This window comes from Carettochelys insculpta, chromosome 3 (assembly GCF_033958435.1).
Source record: "Carettochelys insculpta isolate YL-2023 chromosome 3, ASM3395843v1, whole genome shotgun sequence".
In the NCBI taxonomy this organism is placed as follows: Eukaryota; Metazoa; Chordata; order Testudines; family Carettochelyidae; genus Carettochelys; species Carettochelys insculpta.
Window position 1 is genome coordinate 63,921,925 of NC_134139.1, and position 21,295 is coordinate 63,943,219.

The window sequence follows — 21,295 nt, forward strand, 5'->3', positions numbered from 1 at the left end:
CCGCTAAATTCTTAATACAATTCCACTCAAGAACTCACACTTCTTGAGGGCCATGAGGTAGAGAAGCAAAGGCACGTGGGACAGGTCTGCACTAGGAGAGAAAAAAAAAAAAATCTATTTTAGGTACACAACTCCAGCTGCAAAAATTCTGTAGCTGGACTCGATGTATCTAAAAGTCTATTTTTACCACTGTTCCTATAGTGGGAGGTGAATGGGAGAACCTCTCCCTTTGACTTCCCTTACTCCTTGCAGTTGTGAGGAGTACTGGAGTCAATGGCCCCACTAAGCACACTAAATCCAACCCTGGAAGATCAACTGCCAGTGCACTGATCTTCCAGTAAGTATAAACCTACCCTTAGTGGGGGACACCAATCCCATAGCAATGTCAAACAGTTGACTGACCACGTGAGTAGGATTAAGGAGACCTGGCTCTTGCACCAGTACTGTCACTGATTTGCTGTGTGGCTTTAGGCAAGTCTCTAAAAAACTACAGGGCACGTGTTTCATGTAAGTAACTCATTGAATAGTAAGATAATATAGAAAACCTGATCAATGTACAGATTGGTTTTAGACAGAAGGTTTTCAAAGTCTATGATATGTACTGATATGAAAAATATCTTCAATGCAGTGTTGTGCAAGAAGAATATCTGCGTAAGCGGACAAGATTTCAGCTTCTGATCGTAGAGGTAAGGAAAACTATAGCTTCTCCTTAGATTAGTTTATCAAAATGATGTATACAAGTCCAGTAAAACAAGTACAATCCTCCCTTCCAGAGGTGGAGATTGGAATCAAAATCTTGAAACAGAACACTCCCTGTATGACAGTGCAATGCAACTTTAACTGTGTTCGCTGCAACTCCATGAGACACTGGAAATGGTTGAGTAATGGCTTACACCATAATAGACAGGAACAAAAAATGTCTCATCTGTATTATGTTTATCACAATTGAACCAGAGCAGTAATCTGTATGCACTCCAGCTGCATTCACTGTGTCTGGTGTATCAAAACTGTGTAGGGATTAATTAGAGCCAGGTTGCCAAAGCTGTGATGTGTGGCTATCATGTATAATGCCCTACCAAATTCACAGCCCAGAAAAAAACACATCAAGGACCATAAAATGTAGCCTCCCACTATAAAATCTGGTCTTTTGAATGTTTAACTTACAATACAAAGATGTTAGAGAGGAGATCAGCATATCTCAAATTGGGGGTCCTCATCCAAAATGGAGTCGCAAGATTATTTTATGGGAGTTGTGGTACTGTCACCCTTACTTCTGCACTGTCTTCAGAGCTGGTAGCTGGAAAGCACTGGCTGGTATCCAGGTGCCCTGGGCTTCAGATAATGCTCTGCCAGTAACAGCACACAGAAGTAAGGGTGGCAACTGTATCATGCCACCCTTAATTCTGCTCTGCTGTTGGCTGTAGCTCTGCCCTCAAAAGCTGGGCTCCCAGCCAGAAGCCACTACTCTTCATCTGCTCAGCTCTGAAGGCAATGTTGCCCCTTCAACAGCGCAGGATTAAGGACAGCAGTACCACAGGATAGCAACCCACCTTACTCCCTCAATTAACTTATGGGTCAGGACCTCTACACTTACACCACCTCAAACTTTCTAAATTTAAGTAAATGAAATCATGTAATTTATTACTTTTGAAATCCTATGATAGTGAAATTGACCAAAATGGACCATGAACTTTGTATGGCCCTAATGTTCCAGGAGGGATCAAATATGCATAATTTTAGCACTGAGTTCTATAGGTTATTTGTTAGTAACATTGCACTTAGCAGACTGCCCCAAGAGGCAGGGGTTTGTTCCTGTGCTCAGTTCAGGAAGCTCATGTTTTTGCTACTTATTTGAGACTTCCGGTTGAATGAATACCAGATAAAACAGAGTTTACATTCTGACACGATGTCGTGGGAAGTATGCTGTCTACCTGCAGTCCATATTGAAGATGTTACAGAATGGCTGTAGAAGTTTGTCTGTCCCTCTGACTGCTACTCCATATCACTTATTCATGTGGACATTCGTGATACTGCCAGGTATTACTCTGGGCTGATCAACAGTGATTAAAGAGCTCTGGAAGCAAGAGTGAAGGAATCAGAGGTCCAGATTTTGCTCTCATCCATCCTCTCATTTGAGAGTAAGGGCCAAGAGAGGGACATGTGCCTCCTGTAAAAGAATGCATGACTGGGCAGACAGTATCAATGTGAGAAATTTGGATTCTTTGACCACAGGACAATGTTCCAAGAAGGTGGACTACTAGGAAGAGACTAGGTCCACCTACACAGCCTACTGAGGAAGGCTTTACACTAGTTTCATAGGTGACAAACCCCATAATTAAGTATAAAATAGATGATACTGAAGAGAACTAGGTTCTGGGAGGGGAGAAATATGGAAGATTACGACAGTTAGAGAAGCATCAAGAGGGAAAACTGTAGCTAACTCTGCTCAACATCTTTGATATAGTCCTGCTCTAGTAAGGTGCACGTAAACGGACCAAACAAGAACCCTTCCTGTCCTACACTTCTATGAGTCTCCATCTATATATAAATTCAAGTACATAAACTAAGTTACATTGGCACAACAGAGACTTTGAAACATGTCACATGACTGGAACATAGGTATAGGCCGTGTCTACACGTGCCCCAAACTTCGAAATGGCCATGCAAATGGCCATTTCGAAGTTTACTAATGAAGCGCGGAAATGCATATTCAGCGCTTCATTAGCATGCGGGCGGCAGCGGCACTTCGAAATTGATGCTTCTTGCCGCCGCGCGGCGCTTCCCGACGGGGCTCCTTTTCGAAAGGACCCCACCTACTTCGAAGTCCCCTTACTCCCATCAGCTCATGGCCATTTCGAAGTTTGGGCACGTGTAGACGTAGCCATAGAGTGGCATACCTGCATCATGGAGGACAGGCATGATAAAGGAGAAAAAAAATGGCAAGAGGCAGATCAGTTGAGAGACTGCCATTTCAGACTTCATTCCAACCAACAGTGAGGAAGCAGCAGCGAATCTGAAGGTGGAAGACATTCTGAATGAAAATAATCATGAAAAGGGACTTCATGATTCTCGGGAAGGAAGGAGAGCAGCAATATGAGGACAATGGAATTCATAATTTAAACATGAACAACTGTAAGGTCAGGTCTCATGGAGAGAAAAACTAAGGGGAAAAGGAGTTCAGCAGAGCAGGCAGTTTGCCAAAGAGACAACATTAATGGCACAGCTGCCAACTATCCCATGCAAAGGAAAAATAGGAAAAACAGCCAAAGGTCAATATGAATCCATCAGGAGATATTTCGTGACTTGGAAATCTAGAAGGAATCCTACAAAATGTGCAAACAAACAAATTGCTAAGGAGTACAAAAGAACAGTCTGAAGTGTAAAAGGAATAACTTAGTGTGCAACAGCAATCAAAAAAGCAAACAATGTTAGGAACATGAGCTCTGCGCGCAGATACAAAATTTGTAACCACAGCAGTAGCCACAAAAATGAGCCATTGATGCAGATACCCACAGCTATAAAGTGGATAACTGCAAGTTAGCGGGGCTCTAATGATATGCCCACATCTTGAATACTGCATGCCTCTCAATAAAAGATATATAGGAATTGGAAAAGGTTCAGAAAAGGGAAACAAAAATTACTGGGGTATAAAACAGCTTTCATTTGAGAAGAGATTAATAAACTGGCATTTACAGCTTAGAAAAGAGAGAGATGACTGGGAAGATATGATAGAAGTTTATAAAATCATGACTTATGTGGAGAAAGTACATAAGGAAGTGTTATTTATGCCTCATAACACAAGAGCTAGGGATTGCCAAATGAAACTAATAAGCTGATAGTTTGAAACAAACAGAAGGAAGCACTTCATCCACTCCCCTCACCCCACCCTCACACGCAAAGCACTGTCAACCTGTGGAACTCTTTGCCAGAGAATGCTGTGGAGGCCAAGACTATAACAGAGTTATAACAATTCAGTTCATGGAAAACAGGCCCATCGATAGCTAGAGACCAAAATGGGCAGGGTGGTATCCCTAGCCTCTGTTTGCCAGAAGCCAGAAATAGGCAACAAGGGATGGATCACTTGATGTATACTTTTTTTTAAATCATTCCCTCTGGGGCATCTAGCATCGGCCACTTTCAGAAGACAGAATACTGAGGTAGATGGACCTTTAGTCTAACCCAGTATGGCCATTATGTTATAAAGTCTCAACTTTCTTCAGGTAAGCAGCTATTAAGCTCTGCTTGTCTGAGTAGAGGACCTATACTTCAACTTTCTCTTACCTCTCAAGTATTTTGTCTATTTTGCTCCAGAATTCACTAAACTAGTGAATAGTAACAGATAATTAATACAATATTAATAAAAGGAAATAAAAGCAAGCCAAACAGGGAAAGAATAGACTAAAGAATATTTGCATAAGATAGGCGTATTCAAGTCAGCAAGGCATGATGAAATCCATCTCAAGGTATTTAAGGAGCTAGTTGCAACAATCTGAGAATTGTTCGCCATTAGTCTTCGTGAACTCGGAGAATGGGTGAGGTCCCAGAGAAAAAGGACAAACATAGGATCTTTTTTTTTAAAAAATGGGGATAAACAAGAACTGGGGAATTACTACTTTGACTGATTGTTTAATCAAATCCATCTGTAAACATCCAGAGGATATCATCATAATAAGGAATAGCCAGGATAGATTTTGCAAGAACAAATTATGCCAAACCAATACAATTCACTTATTTGGAAAAGGGTTACTGGCTTAATGGATGGGGTTGGAGTTTTAAAAAAAAAAAAGAGATATATCTTGATTTTAAGTAAGGATTCTGACAGTTCCACATGATGTTCTCCTAAGCAGAAGTGGTTAGGATGAAATTACTAGAAGGTGATTGTGTGTAACTGGTTGAAAGACCATACTCTAGGATATGCTGTAACACTCTGAAGCCATAGATAGTGGGATGACACATGGATCAGTTCTGAGTCTAGTACTATTCAATATTTTATTAAATTATATAAGTTATAAAGTAGTGACTATTCATGTAGAGTATGCAATCATCATCAAACTGGAAAAGGCTGCAGCCAGCTTGGAGGATAGAATTAGAATTTAAAATAACTAACAAAATGGAGAACTGGCCTGATTTCAATCACATGAAATTCTATCAAGAAAATACAGTGTACTACACTTGGGAAAGAAAAAAAACAACAAATGCAAAACCAAAAATTGAAAAATAACTGGCTAGATGACAGTACTGCTGAGAAGGATCTGGAGGTTACAGTGGATCACAATTGAGTAGGATTCAACAATGTGATGTACGTGAGAAAAAAGTTAATATTCTGGGGAGTACTAATAGGAGTGTTGTATGTAAGACAGGAAAAACTGTCCTGCTCTACTTGATACTGGTGAGGCCACAGCTGGAGTATTGTGTAGAAGTCAGAATGCCACACTCCAAGATTAGAAAGTGTCCAGAGGAGAACGAGAGAAACAAAGTGGTTTAGAAAACCTGCCCTATGAAGAGAAGTTTAAAGAACTGGGCATGTTTTATCTCCAGAAAAAAAAAAAAGTTACTGAGCGCAGATCAAATAAAAGACTTCAAATGTTAAAGGCTATTATAAAAAGGCCAGTGATCTATTGCTCAGTGTTCACTGAAGGAAGGACAACTAGTAATGGGCTTAATCTGCAGCAAAGGATATTTAGGTTAAATGGTGGTGGGGCAGGAAACCTACTGCATGAGAGTAATTTAGCTCTGGAATATGCATCCAAAGCAAACTGAGCATCCCCATAACTAGAGATATTTCACATCAGATTGGACAAACAAGTGCCAGGGATGGTCTGCATTTACTTAGGCTACATCTATACCAAGCAAAGTCAGACAACCACAGATATGCAATTCTAGCTTCAGTAATTACGTAGCTAAGTAACAGAGAGGAAGCCGTGCTAATATTATTATATAATATATATTAATATAATATAATATGCCGTACGTAGCTAATATTGACATATCTGTGCTCGGCTAACTTGGCTCTCTGTACTGGGGAAGGTCAATGGGAGAGTTTATCCCATCGACCTCCCTTATTCCTTGCATCTCACAAGGAGTGCAGGAGTCAACTGTGATTCTTGAGAGTTGCACTTTGTGCATCTATACTACATGCACAAAATCAAACCTGGGGTAGTATAGACATAGCGTTAGTGCTGTTGTAGAATAGGGGTTAAAGTTGGTGACTTTCAGCTCCTTTCCAGGGCCTAAACTTATAGGATTCCATGTAAGTTAGGAGATGTACTGTATTATCTTAAAATTCAACACACTTGGAAGAGAAGCATGTGGTCTAATCTAACAGAAACATTTTGTTAATAGAGGAAATATCCAGTTTTCCTGAGTTGTTTTGCAACTGTTCTCTCCTCTCCCACACTACATATGAATCTTAACGCAGAGAAATTAAACTTCTTTGATTAATCAATTTTAGCAAGAGAGATAGTTATTTTCAAAGACAAACAAGATCATAGTACAATATATTCTAACAAAGATAAGAATTTTGAGATAATTAGACTGATAGCCAAGGTGAAACTTTGGCTCCTAGTGATAGGACTCCTACTGATTTCCATGGGGACAGGTTTTCATCCCTGATCATTAAAGGAGGGATACTTTAGCACATAAATGTACAAGATCGTCTGAAATCAGTGCAGTATCCCATTACCAGTGAAGCTGAACATAAGCATCCAGTCCTACAAAAGAATGTCTTAACTAGTTTTCATTGACACTGAAGTTCACCTCTCCCCTCCAGACATTCACAGTAGTTCTTCTGAGTTCAGTAGTGATGGACACTGCACTAAAATAAGACTCAAATTTGTTAAGGTGTCTTGCAAAGAATTTTTTTTACAAGATTGGGCTAATTTCCATTATAATGTGCCAAGACAACAACTCTGAACTTTTCTTTTTATTTTCCCTTCCACCCCACCCCCCCTTTAAATATCAGAAACATCAAATCTGATACTCCTGACCTTTTATTAAGGGGTCTGCTGGATGTGTCTGCACGGCTACGTCTACACTTGTCCCAGACTTCGAAATGGCCACGCAAATGGCCATTTCGAAGTTTACTAATGAAGCGCGGAAATCCATATTCAGCGCTTCATTAGCATGCGGGCGGCCGCAGCACTGCGAAATTGACGCGCCTCGCGTCTCATCCCGACGGGGCTCCTTTTCGAAAGGACCCCGCCTACTTTGAAGTCCCCTTATTCCCATAAGCTGGGAATATGAGCTGATGGGAATAAGGGGACTTCAAAGTAGGTGGGGTCCTTTCGAAAAGGAGCCCCGTTGGGACGAGACGCGCGGCGGCGAGGCGCGTCAATTTCGAAGTGCTGCGGCCACCCGCATGCTAATGAAGCGCTGAATATGCATTTCAGCGCTTCATTAGTAAACTTCGAAATGGCCATTTGCGTGGCCATTTCGAAGTCTGGGGCAAGTGTAGACACAGCCCACATATGTTAAGTGTGCAGCGGTGAATCTTTAACAAAGTCATCCTTTAATCTGCATTTATAAAAAGCTGAAGCTGACTAAACATTTCTTCTCTATGTCAGTAGCTTAACTTTCATTCTTAATTGGAGAGCTGGGTATCAGAGCAATCAAGATGTTTTAGGGCAGTCAAACACCAGAATACAGGAGATTTTTTCTTTTTTTTTGCCTTTCAACAAGCACTGGGGGAAAAAAAAAAAAAAGCCACACACACACACACACCCACTGTCCCCTCTGCAGCTACACCCCAAATTCTGAATTTTTTTAGATGTCTTAGTAATGGTTCACCCCCTTATTCTGTAAAACCAGGAACCTCTTAACTTTTTCAAATTACATAAATTGACCCAAAGCACCAAGTTTAGTTATCTACAACCTTAACTCCATCTCATCTATTCAGTTATTTAAGGAAAAAACCCTTGAAATTAATGCAGTCTCAAAAAATGCACACTTGTAAGTTGTGGAGGTTCAAAGCTACAGTAATAAAAAACACCCAATTAAAGTTACAAAAATCAACATGAATTTTATCTGCTCTTCATTCTCTCCAATGACTTCTCTCAAGTCCACATGAAAACCAGACAGGAAGACATTTTGCTAAGCACGTTCTGACATTTTAAGTACATTTTAGTTGTGATTTGCCAGTGGAATCATGTAGCTCTGAAATGTGCTACAGCTTTGGTTTTGTACATTCATAAAAGCAATTCCCCAACATTGTGTTCCCGACATACGATCAACCTAATATTTGGTCCAACCTTTCTGAGTTTTGTAGTTCTAAGTACAAGAGAAATGTGTCTATGCCAAATTTTACGTAAGCACTAGGCTTTTAAACTCTGCCATGAAGTCTCTAGGGGTCCCATGCCAGTCCCAAGCCTGGATAAAGGAGGAGATTTGGTCATATGAGTGATGCTGCGCTGATCGTAAGACAACAAAACAAACGAAATCTGATGCCAGTACACGTAACTGATAAGATGCCAGCTGAGACATCGCCCAGATAAACAAGGTCCACCATACCAATCAAGCAATTGGGGTTAGGTTGATAAGATGGCTACCAAAAGAAAATTACTAAACCCATATACTATGGGCATAATGGACAGGTCAAACAAGAGAGGCAGACCCCGCAGAGAATGAGTAGATGCTACAGTAGACTGGCGCGGAGCTCGTCTACAAAAACTAAGCCACTCCACACTGGACAGGGAAAGATGGAAGGAAATAGTGAGGGAGGCATCGGACACCAATGGGCACTGAGCCCATAGTTGTTCGTGATGATATGGATTTTAGATTTGAAACACCATATATTTTTCAGGGACTAACAGCTAATCTGAATGTGATAAATTCTGCTGAAGAGATTTAAAAACCTTTCTCCCCAAAGTTTTAAAAAGGCAGGAGTAGCTATCATGAAAGATCTCTGGTGCATGGCTAACTAGCTCTTGCTCACATAATCATGGTCTAACTGACTGACACGTGAGGCTCATAAGGAACCTTCCTCCAGACCAGATTGGGAGTGTCCTTGAAGGGGCTACCCACAACAGTTTGGTCTCCTAGAAGCTTGTTCCAAGTGGGCACAGTGTGGGGGGGCACGTCTGGACGGTATTAGTGACCTAATATACCAGAAGTCACACTAAAGAATCTGGTATCCCATATGAGCCTTGAACCTATGACTGACAAGGCTTCTTTCTTAGACAAGCTAATTGTTTCTGCTGAAACTTAATCTACGCTACACTAGTAGTGTACACTACAAAGAAACTGATCTATGTTAAGTCCACTTACAGCCACTGCATTAATTACTGCAGTAACTGACATCCACACTACCCTCCTTCTGTCTATGGTGCAGAAAAATGGCATTACACTTGAATTTAAATTTACACATGTTGCATTCTCATGCAACACAGGAGAGCCAGGAAACTGAGGAGGGCACTAGCCCTGGTCACTTTCCTGTCTCCAGTTAGCAGAGGGCAACCAGGAACCAGGTGGCAGCCTGGCCACTAGCTCCCCTCCACTTGTGGGAGCCGGAAAACTGACCAGCACTTTTCTGGCTCCCACAGCGAGACAAGGAGCCAGGAACCAAGCAGAAGCTTGGGTCCTGGCTACCCTGCTCTGGCAGGAGCCAGGAAACTGATTGGCACATCGCTGTTCAGATTCCTGGCTCCCACAAGCACCAGGGAGCCAGGTGCGGCTGCCCCTAGCTTGAAAAAGCCACGCTGGGCAGACAGCTGTGGTGGCGCAGCTTCTCCGAGCTGGGAGAAGCCAGAGAAAAGCACACCACTGTGGCTGCCTGCCTGCCTCGCTTCCCCAAGCTGGGGGAAGCTGGAGGAACAGACAGCTGTGAAGGCACATCTTACTGTCCACCCAGCTTCCCTCAGGTGGGGGGGCCGGGTGGGCAGACAGCCACAGAGTGGCTTCGAATTGCACTGAACTCACATTAACGCAAGTTAAGCACAACTCAAACGCATGCATTTCGGGGGTTTACTGTACCATGAAGCAACAGCTCCACCCTTTCTTCCAAATCCCTTTTCAAAGTTCCCTTCCCTCCATCAGGCCTGTAACTGTAGAATTAACTCCCACCTCAAGCAAGAGGCTAAAGATTACACTGGAATGAAAGACGAGCTACTTCATTCCCTAATGGTCATTGGGTCGTTTCAGGTCCATGTTACAAGGATATTGGTGAGGAGTCTTGAAAAATTGCTGTGCATCTTGTATGTGTTTCAGATTTAAAAAAAAAAAAACTTCTCAAATCAGTTAACATGGCACTGTTCAAAAGCAGAGAAATCACTTCCAATATACTTGAGAGTTCTACATATCCTTCCCAGATTGATGTAATGTTCTTTTGACGAAATAAAGGCAACTAGTCCTGAGCAATAAATTAAGTACATTAGCTTTCTTGACTGGAGAGCTCTATTATTTTAAACTCAACACCTATAAAATTAATATCTGACCAAACTATGTAGTACTGATTATGGAAAAAAATCTAATACCAAATTGGCACACAGAAGATGCAAAAGATTTAAACAGAAAAGTTCTTCACGTGAAGACTGTCAATATGCTCTATATTTAGGCATCACGTTTGATGAAAGTATATTCCAAGACTAAAAAAATCCAAGTTTAAGGATAAGAAAGGTCACTTCTTTCAAGAATTAGAGGCCAAACGTTCCACTTGATAAACTAGGAGCAGTTCCTAATTTGGACAAAATTCAGTTGCTCAGGGTTGGGCAAAAAAAAAAAAGGCCTCTATACCAAATCCTAAAAAAGAATTTTGAAACAAGTGATAAAAAAACAGTTCTAGGTTCTCTGTTTCAAAACGATGAACTTCTTGCTAGCCAGAAGAGCAAATTGTGCAAAGTTTGTTATGTATTGTAAATATATTTCTAACATTTTTATCAAATACCTCACAGATCTTCCACCTAATTCAAGTTTACTCCCCTCAAAGGAAAATCTTATCCACCCTACTAGTAGCTCTAGAAGATCTTAATAAAAGATACCAAATAGAAAAATAACAGATGGACCAGGGTGAACCCTCACAAATATAAACAAGCAATTCACCACACCTATGAAAGAAATACTTTACAGAAACATTTGCTTAGTGCATAAGGGACAGACATATTTATTAAGTTGGTATTACCTATGGTTGATCAGCTGCCACACACACACACACACACACACACACCCGCCCCCAACTGATTATATGTGGATTACATGGCTTGGTTAAATCAGACCCTCCTGAAAAACATCAACTGTTGCCCATAAAAGGCTGGGAGACCTCAACTGGGGAGGTCATCTTCTGTGATTAGCCCTGAAGGGAGAGTACGACACAAGAGAAGGAGTCTCCTACAGCAAGCGCTAAAGAGGAACAATACCCAGAACAACTTGAGGCAGTCTGGAGGGTTAGAGCTCAAAAAAAGTAGGATGGAAGGTCCCACTTTATGTTTTCTTTAATTCTAAAAGTTATTTTCTGGACCTTGCTTCATGATGCTGAGACAAATAGTATGGGGTGCGGTGGAAGGTGATCCTGCTACAACCTCTATAAATATATTTTTGAATAGAACTGTATGTTACTCAAACACAGCAGTGGATTACAAACATCGAAAACGTAAACTTAAGTCTCAGTTTGATTTTGATTAAGTTATGTACAAGTTCAACTTTAGCATAAAATTTATGTATTTACATTTTTGTAGTATATCCGCTAAAGCTTAGCTTAGATGTAACATCTGGCTTTCAATTAAGTCCAAACTACCTCCCTGGAGGGCTGAGGAACAAATGCTATTGTCGCTAGTTTTCGGATCCCATATTAGGATGTTCAAGATTTTACACTGGAGAAAACATCTTACTAAAGCCTCCAATTACAACAGCATCCTCCCCCACTGTCACCCCTTGCACAGAGATCTCTCAAGCTTTGTAGCTGACGGATGCTTAGACCTGCTTCCAGTTCTTCCACTGCAACAACCAACTAGTTTTCCACCAGAAGACAGCCTCAATTGGAAATAAACTCTCAAACAAAACTTCCTCTCTTTCCACCATGCAAGGTGCCATCAGGAAATGTTTATATTCCTTATACATACAGTCCAAGGAGTGTATAATTACACAGGAAATACATACACATCCATTTTACTGCCTGTACTTAATTTCTCCAGAGGCACTGAGTTACTTGTTTACCAAGGGGGCGGGGCTGGGCGAGAAGCTTGTCTTTCTGCTATTTCACCATTTTTTCAACTGGTAAAGTTTCTTGCTTCAGTCCAAAAACTGAAGTTAATATGGTACTTCAAAAACTACTCACATCAAATTTTGATGTAAGATTACAATAATGCTTTCCAAAATGAAGCTTAAGAATTCCACGACTTTATATGCTGCTGAAGTGCAGTGTATGTTTTAAATATATCAAATACATTATATGTTGGTCAAACATGTATTATACAAACATATATGAGTAAACTGTAACCTTAAACTAAAAGACCAATTAGTTTTGAACTTTGGTTATGTATTTTAGAACTTAAGTACCTGAACAAATTCTTTAAGTTTTTCTCAAGTTTCACAAAGTCAAAGTTAAAAGGAACAGGAAGACTGTTTTAATGTACTTTTTTAAAGCCTTCCACCGCTTTAATGATTTTTAAAGCTCTATCAGGAACACTTAGTTTCTTGAGATTTTTTGGTAATATCACAAATTGGACTCTGCCTATACCATGCACATACAAGGGAAACAATTTAATTAAAGAGCATAATTCTATTATTTTATGCATTCTGCCACTAATAACGCTTTGCTGTCCACTTGTCCAAAATTAACATTTTTGGTTTATTCCAACATACACCATCACCATCTGAAAAAAATATCCACAATGAACCATGTGCATTTATAAAAAAATCAAGTTAACTTCTGTTTCACATAGGGTGCTCTAGTTCTGGAGTGGGAAAAATATTGCCCATGAGCTGAGTACTGTCTGTGGCCCAGCAGAAGCCTCAGCCAGGCTCCCTGCTTGCCTCACTCCCACATGCCACTCAGAGAAGCCAGCTGTGATGGCCATGTGCTTCTCTAAACACATGAGTCTGAGGGAAGGGCTTTGTACCCTGCTCCATCCCCAGCATAATCTCACCTCTCCCACTGGCTGGAAACCAGTCAACAGGAGCTGCCTATTGGCAGGACAGACAGTGCATGAAGTCAAGCAGTAGGTTCACAGTGTTCAGAAGAGCACATGGCCCCTGCAGCAGGCTGCTGTGAATAGCATGCAAGGGAGCTGGGCAGATAGGGAGCCTGGCTGAGGAACCTGCTGGGTTGATGGCCAGGAGCAGCCCAGGTAAGCGCCTCCTAACCACAGACTGCTTCTGGTACCCCAGCCCCCACCCCACATAACTCAAACAATCAACACCATTAAGTGTCCTTAGAATAAGATCAGTCTGTATTTTCTGGGAAAAAGGCATGGTGAGACAGAAAGAGTTCCATTAAAAAAATGCACTTTTGGAGAAAAAACAAACTTTTGTTATCCCTGCAGTTCTGTGTTGCGTGTAAGGGTGACACTATCAGTAAGGGTATGCTTCAGGAAAAATCACATGAAGTAGGAGCTAAAATTTAGCTATATTTCACAACAGATGGGGGGAAGGGTAGATACAAAATTTTAAATTACTAGTGTGCCACCCACCTCTCAGAATGGTTATTTGGAGCATGTGACAAAAATGTATAGTTTTAAAAATAGTTCAATTACAGGTTCTTTTTAAAAGAAAATACATTTTGTTCAATTATTTGTTTTGAAGAAGTTGCAATTATAGGTGCTCCTCTGGAGTTAAATTAAACTAGCAACATGAATAAATAGACAGTTTCACATCCTTAATTTAGGTCACTTCAACCTCAATGTTGGAGCTCATTTGCCCAAAGAGATTCAGTTTGCAGGTTTAAGACTTTGAAGACTTCTAAACCCTTAATTCTGGCACTTAACTAGGATTGAGATGGTTAAGCGACCTAAATGCAAGTATAAGTAACTGTGAAAACAAAACTGCACCCACAAAATTGAAAGCCCCACTAGACTAACTGAACAGCTAGTATTTAAACTCCAATTTGGCAGAGATTTTAATCACAGGATGTACTTTCACATATTCAGTGGGACCCCACATGCAAAAAGTTAAGCATGTGCTTGCATCTTTGTATGATGAAGGCCTCATATTCACGTAAACATTCAGCTTATCACTGAAAAATTATTCGCTCATATGTAGTCTCTAATGCAAGGGCTCTGGTATCAGCTATCTAGAACTGATATAATTGTTTAATATGTTTTATTAGAAGTATAATAATTAGATCACAGCATATTTAAGTATTGACTATTAAAGCGCAATAGAGTTCATCCAGACTTACAAACTCTGGAAACTCAATGGAAAAAACAAATTAATATTTAAAAAAAGAGTTATCTTACCTTAAAATACTAGTTTGCAAAAACTGCATAAGATATTTAACAGGAAAAAATTCACTCATCTGTCAAAAGAATACTCAATTGTCAGCATTATTTTCCCACTCCTGTTTTAAGAGCTGTAATGTCTCCAATAGAAGAGAAAAAAATACCTACTCTGTTCATTTATATTTTGTAGCACTTGGACAGTTTCACTGTTTCTCTTTACACAGTCACTTCTCTTTGAATGGGTCTGTTAAAAGCAGTTTTATCAAGTGTTTAGTTAAAATATACAACTGTGACTAAAAAAACTAAACAAAAAACAAACAAAAAAAACCTCAAACACACAAAGAAGGAGATTGGCCTTTTTCTAGATTGCTGGAAATCTAGTAACTCCAACCACTCTGAAAGTTCTGTTTGTTTGTGTTAAATTTAACCGTGTTATATGAAACCTTGCAGCAAGTCTAATCCTGACAACGGGTAGGATTTTTCACGAGAATTTTTATCAGCCTAATTACAAGACAAACCTAATATGGCTTTTGAAACTATCAGTAAACTGCATGACCTTTACAGTGTAAATCGCTGCAGCAGGGAAGCTGAGTTAGTCTGAAGCATCACAAACAAGCAGTCCTGTAGCACCCTGAAGAGTAACAAATATATTGCATAATAACAACCATACAACTCATGTTTATGGCTAAGGTTCTTTTGAAATTTACTACAACTGTCTGAATCACAAAATTTGCCCTTACCATATAACCACCAGTTTTGTACTATTGTAGCTTTGAAAGACCATGAACAACTTGAATTTTATATTTAAAATATGTGCAAGACTTTAGTTTCTTGCCAAAATAAATCTAAATATCCATAGAGTCTGTTCTGCAATATCCTCATGAGTTTAATTGTCCTGTAACATTTAAAATGTGGTCTAGAACAAAAGATAACATACAAAAATTTAGCTATCAATTTAATATTGGTACTGCCAGCATCTAAAAACCTTAGTTCACCATATGAGAGAGTATCAGCGAGAGAAGAGCTTTTAATGGAAATCTGTAAAGAATTAAACTGAAACAAGGGAAACAATTTACTCAAAATCCTTTGACATGGATGCGAACTGAGCAATTAGGCAAACACATTTTCTCGTATAAATTAGAATACTGTAGCACAAGTGCAGTGTTTGACAGTGTAAAATATGCCTCAGAGGAAGAGCAAACGGCAAACTACACTCCCTCAAAAATTTTTAAGAGCAATCAACTGTTTTAAAAACAACCTGGAGTCGGGAAAGAAGGATTTTGAATTTCACTAACACACAGAGTCAAAACTAAGCTTTTAATCCCAATTACTCAGAAAAGGGGTGTAATCTTGAGGAACTAACTGAGTTAATCTTTCATCACGTAGCAAACTGTAATAGAGCTGTAGGAGGAGTTTTTTTTCTTACATCAAACTAATATGGACCCCAAGCTGTGCACGCCGTGGGACAGAAAGGATGTGTGGGTGCGTTACATTTCCTGACAGCCACTACCTAGAAAAATGCAGGGACAAGAGCAAAAGGAGAACGGTCTTTGAGGACTAAAGGAAGGAGCCAGTAGAAGGCGAGTTCGGGGCTTCGAGATCCGGAAAAGGAAGAAGAGGACACAGACAGTTCTGAACGGGGGAGAAGCGGGGCAAGCTAGGACGAACTAGGAATTTGAAAGCAGGCTATAGCCGCTCAGCCGCACGCGGCTCACTCAAGCATCTGTAGCCCAGGGCTGGGGTGTGTCGGGCCGTACCTTTGAGCTGGGGCAGAGGCGAGAGCTCCACCTGACTGCTCTGACTCCGGAACTGCGAGGAGCCCTGCGAGCGCTTCTGCCTCTGAGCCTTGCGCACCGATTTCCGCGTGAAGCCATCCACCTTCTCCGCTGCAGAGATGGCCGCCGACATGGCTGGGCGGTGAAGAGGGGGACGCCGCTCCCCAGAAGCATATATCAAAGCAGTGGGGGAGGACGGGGAAAGCAACCAAGATAGCCCCCTCCCCAGTGGAGGGGAGCCCGGCAGCGAGCAGGCAGCTGCTCCTCCCCGCCGAGCGACTCCCTCGGCAGATCCTAGATTATCCAAGGGCTGGGAGACTCCTCAGTCCGGGCCGCGGCGTTCCCAAGTTCCTGCTTCGCTCGCAACTTCCTCCCTGCGGAGCCAGCTCCCGAAACTTTCCCGGCGGAGCCGCGGGACGGGCACGGCCGCCACACGCTGAACTTTCCGGCGGACGGGACGGGAGGGAACCGCGCGGCTCGCGCTCTCCCGCCGCCAAAGACAGCGCGAGTGCTGGGTTCGCCTGCGCCCTCTTCTCCTCAGCCGGGCTCGCCTCCGCCAGTGCGCGCGGAGCTCGCTGTCATGGGCCGGAGAAGCACGTTCCCCGCTCCCTCAGCCACCGCCGGGAGCCCCCCGCGACTCTGTTGTCATCCTGTCCCCTGGCGGCCCGGGCCAGCTCACACCGCGGGTCCCCGAGTGTCTTCGCGTCCCCGCGAGGCCGCAGCAGCGCCAGGAAGCCCCCTGAACCAGCTCTAGAGCCTCCGCTGAACTTGCCAGCGCCGAGCCGAGGGAGGAGGCGGGGCACAGTTTGGCGGGGGGCGGTTGGGATGGCTGTTGCGGCTTGCGCGTGAGTGATGGACGGGAGAAGAACAACCAATCGAAAGACTGAGATTGAGGAACATCGTGCGATGGCCCAGTTGATGCCGCGTGACCTCCGGCCCCAAGATTGACAGAAGGATTGGCCAACTGAAGATGGGGATGTGGGCGGGATGTGGAGACGCAAAAGTGATAGGAGCTGGGTAATAAGGCGGGGCAAGCGAGAACCAATCCAGAGTGCGGAACCCTTCATGGGTGAGACTTTGCCTTGGTGTGTCGAGTTTGTCGCACCTGTCCGGGTGGGGTCGAGGGAGGCTGGTCTTGTCAGGGAGGGTGAAACGGCCGAGGCTCGAGCATCCCTCCTCATCCCGCCCAGCGTGTCAGAAATCCGCCAACCCCCAGGCCTCGGTGGTGTGCTTAGGCCGCCACTCCGTGGCCGTGGGATGTGGCGCGGCGCCGTCAACGGAGCGATGCATGTGGCGCTTCTCTGGCTGAAACTGCCGGGCGCGGAATAGAAATACGTCACTTACTATAATAACAGTGAAAGGGATCCAGGGCTTCCGGCTCTGCGGCCGGTGCTGCGCATGCGCTGGATGCGCTCTGCGAAGCGGGAGTGGGCTGTGGAACGGACACGCAGTTAGCGCTCGGCGAAGGGGTGAACTGACTCGTGTGTACGGGCTGTCCTCGGCTGGCCCCACGGGAGGCGCCTCACGCTTCGCTCTCCTGCCAGTGCCTGAGGTCGCGCTGGCTCACTAGTCCCAGGCTGCGCTTCTTTTTAGCCTGCCTTAGTGAGTGCCGGTTTAGCTGATGACAACGGTAGCGCAGGCAGCGTGAGTTATTAGAGACCCCCGCTAAGACGGTGCTCCACAGGGCTCAGCACTGTAATCTGCGTCCTGCAAAAGCACGGAAGCGCCTGCTCATCTTTTAGGACAAGTGTTGTGATTTCAAGGGAAGTAGCCATAGGCTTCCGTGCTTTGCTGAGTCAAAGCGCTCAGCATCTCGTAGGCTTGAGCGCACATGCGGTAAGAGTCAGTGTCCAGCATGAAGTGCTTACGATCTACGGGTCAGACAAAGGCTGGGAGAAAGGAAGCATTATTTTCCTCTTACCAATGAAGCACCGGGCCTGCATGCAGGAGTTTCTGGGAGGTGCTGCTTTTTGTGTAAATATGGACCACCCCTCACAGCCCTTCTACCCCCAGCCTCAGTTTTCCAACTGGCCCTGCCTGTCATGCCTACTAGGCCTAAATAAACTCCCAGCCGTTCCCCAGGCCCATGTACCTGCCTCAGACTGAACCTCCCCCATCCCAAAGATTCACATGTCCCCACCACGTTTGGCCTGGCAGGGGGAGCATGACTGGGAGGGGCCAGGTAACGTACTATAGCAGCAGCTGCAGGGGATTGCCACCCACCTCAGCACTTGCCATGTGGATCTCTACCTCAGCCTGCTGAACCCTTCTTCTCTGCAGGTGGCTGGGAGGCGTCCAGCCACCCAGTGGGGCTTGGTGGCCCCGAGTCAGCAGTGAAGGGATGGGGGTTGTGTTGTGGCAATCCCCTGCAGCTGCTGCTGCTACTGCTACTGCTGCCACCTGACCCAGTAACTTCTGGCCAGGCCGATTGGGAAGGGGTCTAGGGGACAGAGGTCTGGCAGAACAAGGAAGAAGGCTCAGCTCAATGGGGTCAAGTGAGCCCATTTGCACTCATACCATCCCTGAGCATGGGCCTTGGCGTTTCCCCACACACACACACACAGCATTTTAACAAAATCCACTTTACAAACAGTATTTGGCTGTTCATTCCTAAATAACTAAGACAAAATACTGTTCAGCTCTATTAAAGTAAATTCTAACACCTTTTAACTGGTATGTCCAAATTTCAATGTATAGAACGCAGTGCCATGTTCCAGAAGGTCATGGGACATATTCCCTCTACTGGTATTGGAGTGAGTGTTCCTGTCTGTTCCACGTAGTCTTCAATAGTTGTTATTTCCTGATCAAGGCATCCTCTGAACTGTGTTATAACATCCTTTCCTGATGTCTAGCTCCCTATTCCTAGTCCAAAACAGTCAATCCTTAAGTAAAATGCTTTAAGACCTATGGATGAAAATTATATAAATGCCAAGTGCTAAGTTAAATATAAAATATTTTCTAAGCATACGGTTCCTTTCTGAATTTTTTCTTTAAAGTTAATATTTTTTGATTGCCAAATTCAAAAACATCCTGGACTTGAAGTATCTGAGAAAATGCAGGAAAATGGTTCTGGCTAACAGCATTGGGATGCCTGTTTTTAGGTGAATAGTAATAAAGAGGAAGCCATGCTAGTCTATACACTATCAAAACAAAAAGCAGTCAAGTAGCACTTTAAAGACTAGCAAAATGGTTTATTAGGTGAGCTTTCGTGGGACAGACCCACTTCTTCAGACCATAGCCAGACCAGAACAGACTCAATATTTAAGGCACAGAGAACCAAAAACAGTAAGTAAGGAGGACAAATCAGAAAAAGATAATCAAGGTGAGTAAATCAGAGAGTGGAGGGGTGGGGGAGAAGGTCAAGAATTAGATTGACCCAAGTATGCAGACAAGCCCCTGTAGTGACTCAGAAAGTTCCCATCACGATTTAAACCATGTGTTAATGTGCCGAAGTTGAATATAAAAGCCAGCTCGGCTGTTTCCCTTTCCAAAACGGTGTGATAATTCCTTTTCAGTAACACACATACCGTTAGGTCATTGACAGAATGCCCCATTCCATTAAAATGTTGACTAACTGGTTTGTGGATCTGGAGTGTTTTGATGTCTGTTTTGTGCCCATTGACCCTTTGTCTAAGGGAGTTAGAAGTCCTGGAACCTTTCCCTGCAACAAAGCCCGCTGCCAGCTTTGTCCACATATCTTCTCTGGAAATACCATCACTGGACCTAACCAGGTTACTCACAGAATCACGGGCACTTTCTCATGCTCCTCTACTAACATCATATATGCCATCATGTGCCAACAATGCCCAGATGCTTTGTATATTGGACAGACTTCTAACTCCCTTAGACAAAGGGTCAATGGGCACAAAACAGACAACAAAACACTCCAGATCCACAAACCAGTTAGTCAACATTTTAATGGAATGGGGCATTCTGTCAATGACCTAAAGGTATGTGTGTTACTGAAAAGGAATTATCGCACCGTTTTGGAAAGGGAAACGGCCGAGCTGGCTTTTATATTCAACTTCGGCACATTAACACATGGTTTAAATCGTGATGGGAACCTTCTGAGTCACTATAGGGGCTTGTCTGCATACTTGGGTCAATCTAATTCTTGACCTTCCCCCCCACCCTTCCACTCTCTGATTTGCTCACCTTGATTATATTTTTCTGATTTGTCCTCCTTACTGTTTTTGGTTCTCTGTGCCTTAAATATTGAGTCTGTTCTGGTCTGGCTATGGTCTGAAGAAGTGGGTCTGTCCCACGAAAGCTCACCTAATAAACCATTTTGCTAGTCTTTAAAGTGCTACTTGACTGCTTTTTGTTTTGTTTTTAGGTGAACATTGTGTTCTGCAGTAGTCTCTTCAGAAGTCTTGTGGGGGGGGAAAACCACTTGACCGCTGAAAATATTTCAGCTCAGTATTATAGTGTAACTTCATACCTCACCTGTAAAAGAAATATCAGCAACAGACAAGCTATTCCAAGAAAAAAGGAACAAATTACAATGTTCATTTTATCAAAAAAGGAGACTGTTTTAGTTGGGTTTATTTAACTTTTTCCTATCTTGAAAAAGTTGAGTCAGAATCACTGCCCAGTTCATAAAAGACAAAAGTGAAAAAATGTTTGGCTCTAGGTTCTGCTTTATGATAGATTCTACTTATAGCTTTTAGGAATGATCCTCCATTGCAGGGAGGGAAAAATTATTCTTAAAGGCTGTAATGTTTGAAGAAACACTACAAACTTGATTTTTAATTGACTAAATTAAAAACAATTCCTTTGAACAGTATGACCTGAAGTTTAAAAAGATTAATCATTTGAAGAAATTGGAAGGTTTTTTCCCTTCCCCATTCATGTTTTTAAGAGAAAGTTACTAAGGTTTTGACCCTACAGTTACACAAATAACTTTACTGATGTGAGTAAGTAGGTGGGACTATTTGTATGAGTCAGGCTACTCTTGTATATTTCTTTAGAGAAGTGGGCTACATAGAGAGAAACAATTAAATGACTTAACATAAAAATACTGATGCTGCAAAGGGTTATGCATGTGCTTAATTTTACTCATATGTGTAACCCCATTCTAATGAAGATACACCTAAATTTAATTCCCAGAGACACTCTGGGAAGAAGCAATACTGTCATGCTCAGCAGTAGTCTGTC

The 21,295-nt window shown here is 42.6% G+C and overlaps 1 protein-coding gene across 1 annotated transcript in view; it reads right to left on the minus strand.

Annotated features, from left to right (window-relative positions):
* The window catches only part of PPP2R5A (protein phosphatase 2 regulatory subunit B'alpha), a 109,355-nt gene extending 92,401 nt beyond the window's left edge, over positions 1-16,954 (minus strand). Inside the window, exon 1 of the mRNA XM_074990005.1 lies at positions 16,121-16,954. Coding sequence (XP_074846106.1) covers positions 16,121-16,271 — 151 coding nt within the window. The 5' untranslated portion in view covers positions 16,272-16,954. The remainder of the gene's footprint in view (positions 1-16,120) is intronic.
* Between the last annotated feature and the right edge of the window lie 4,341 nt (positions 16,955-21,295).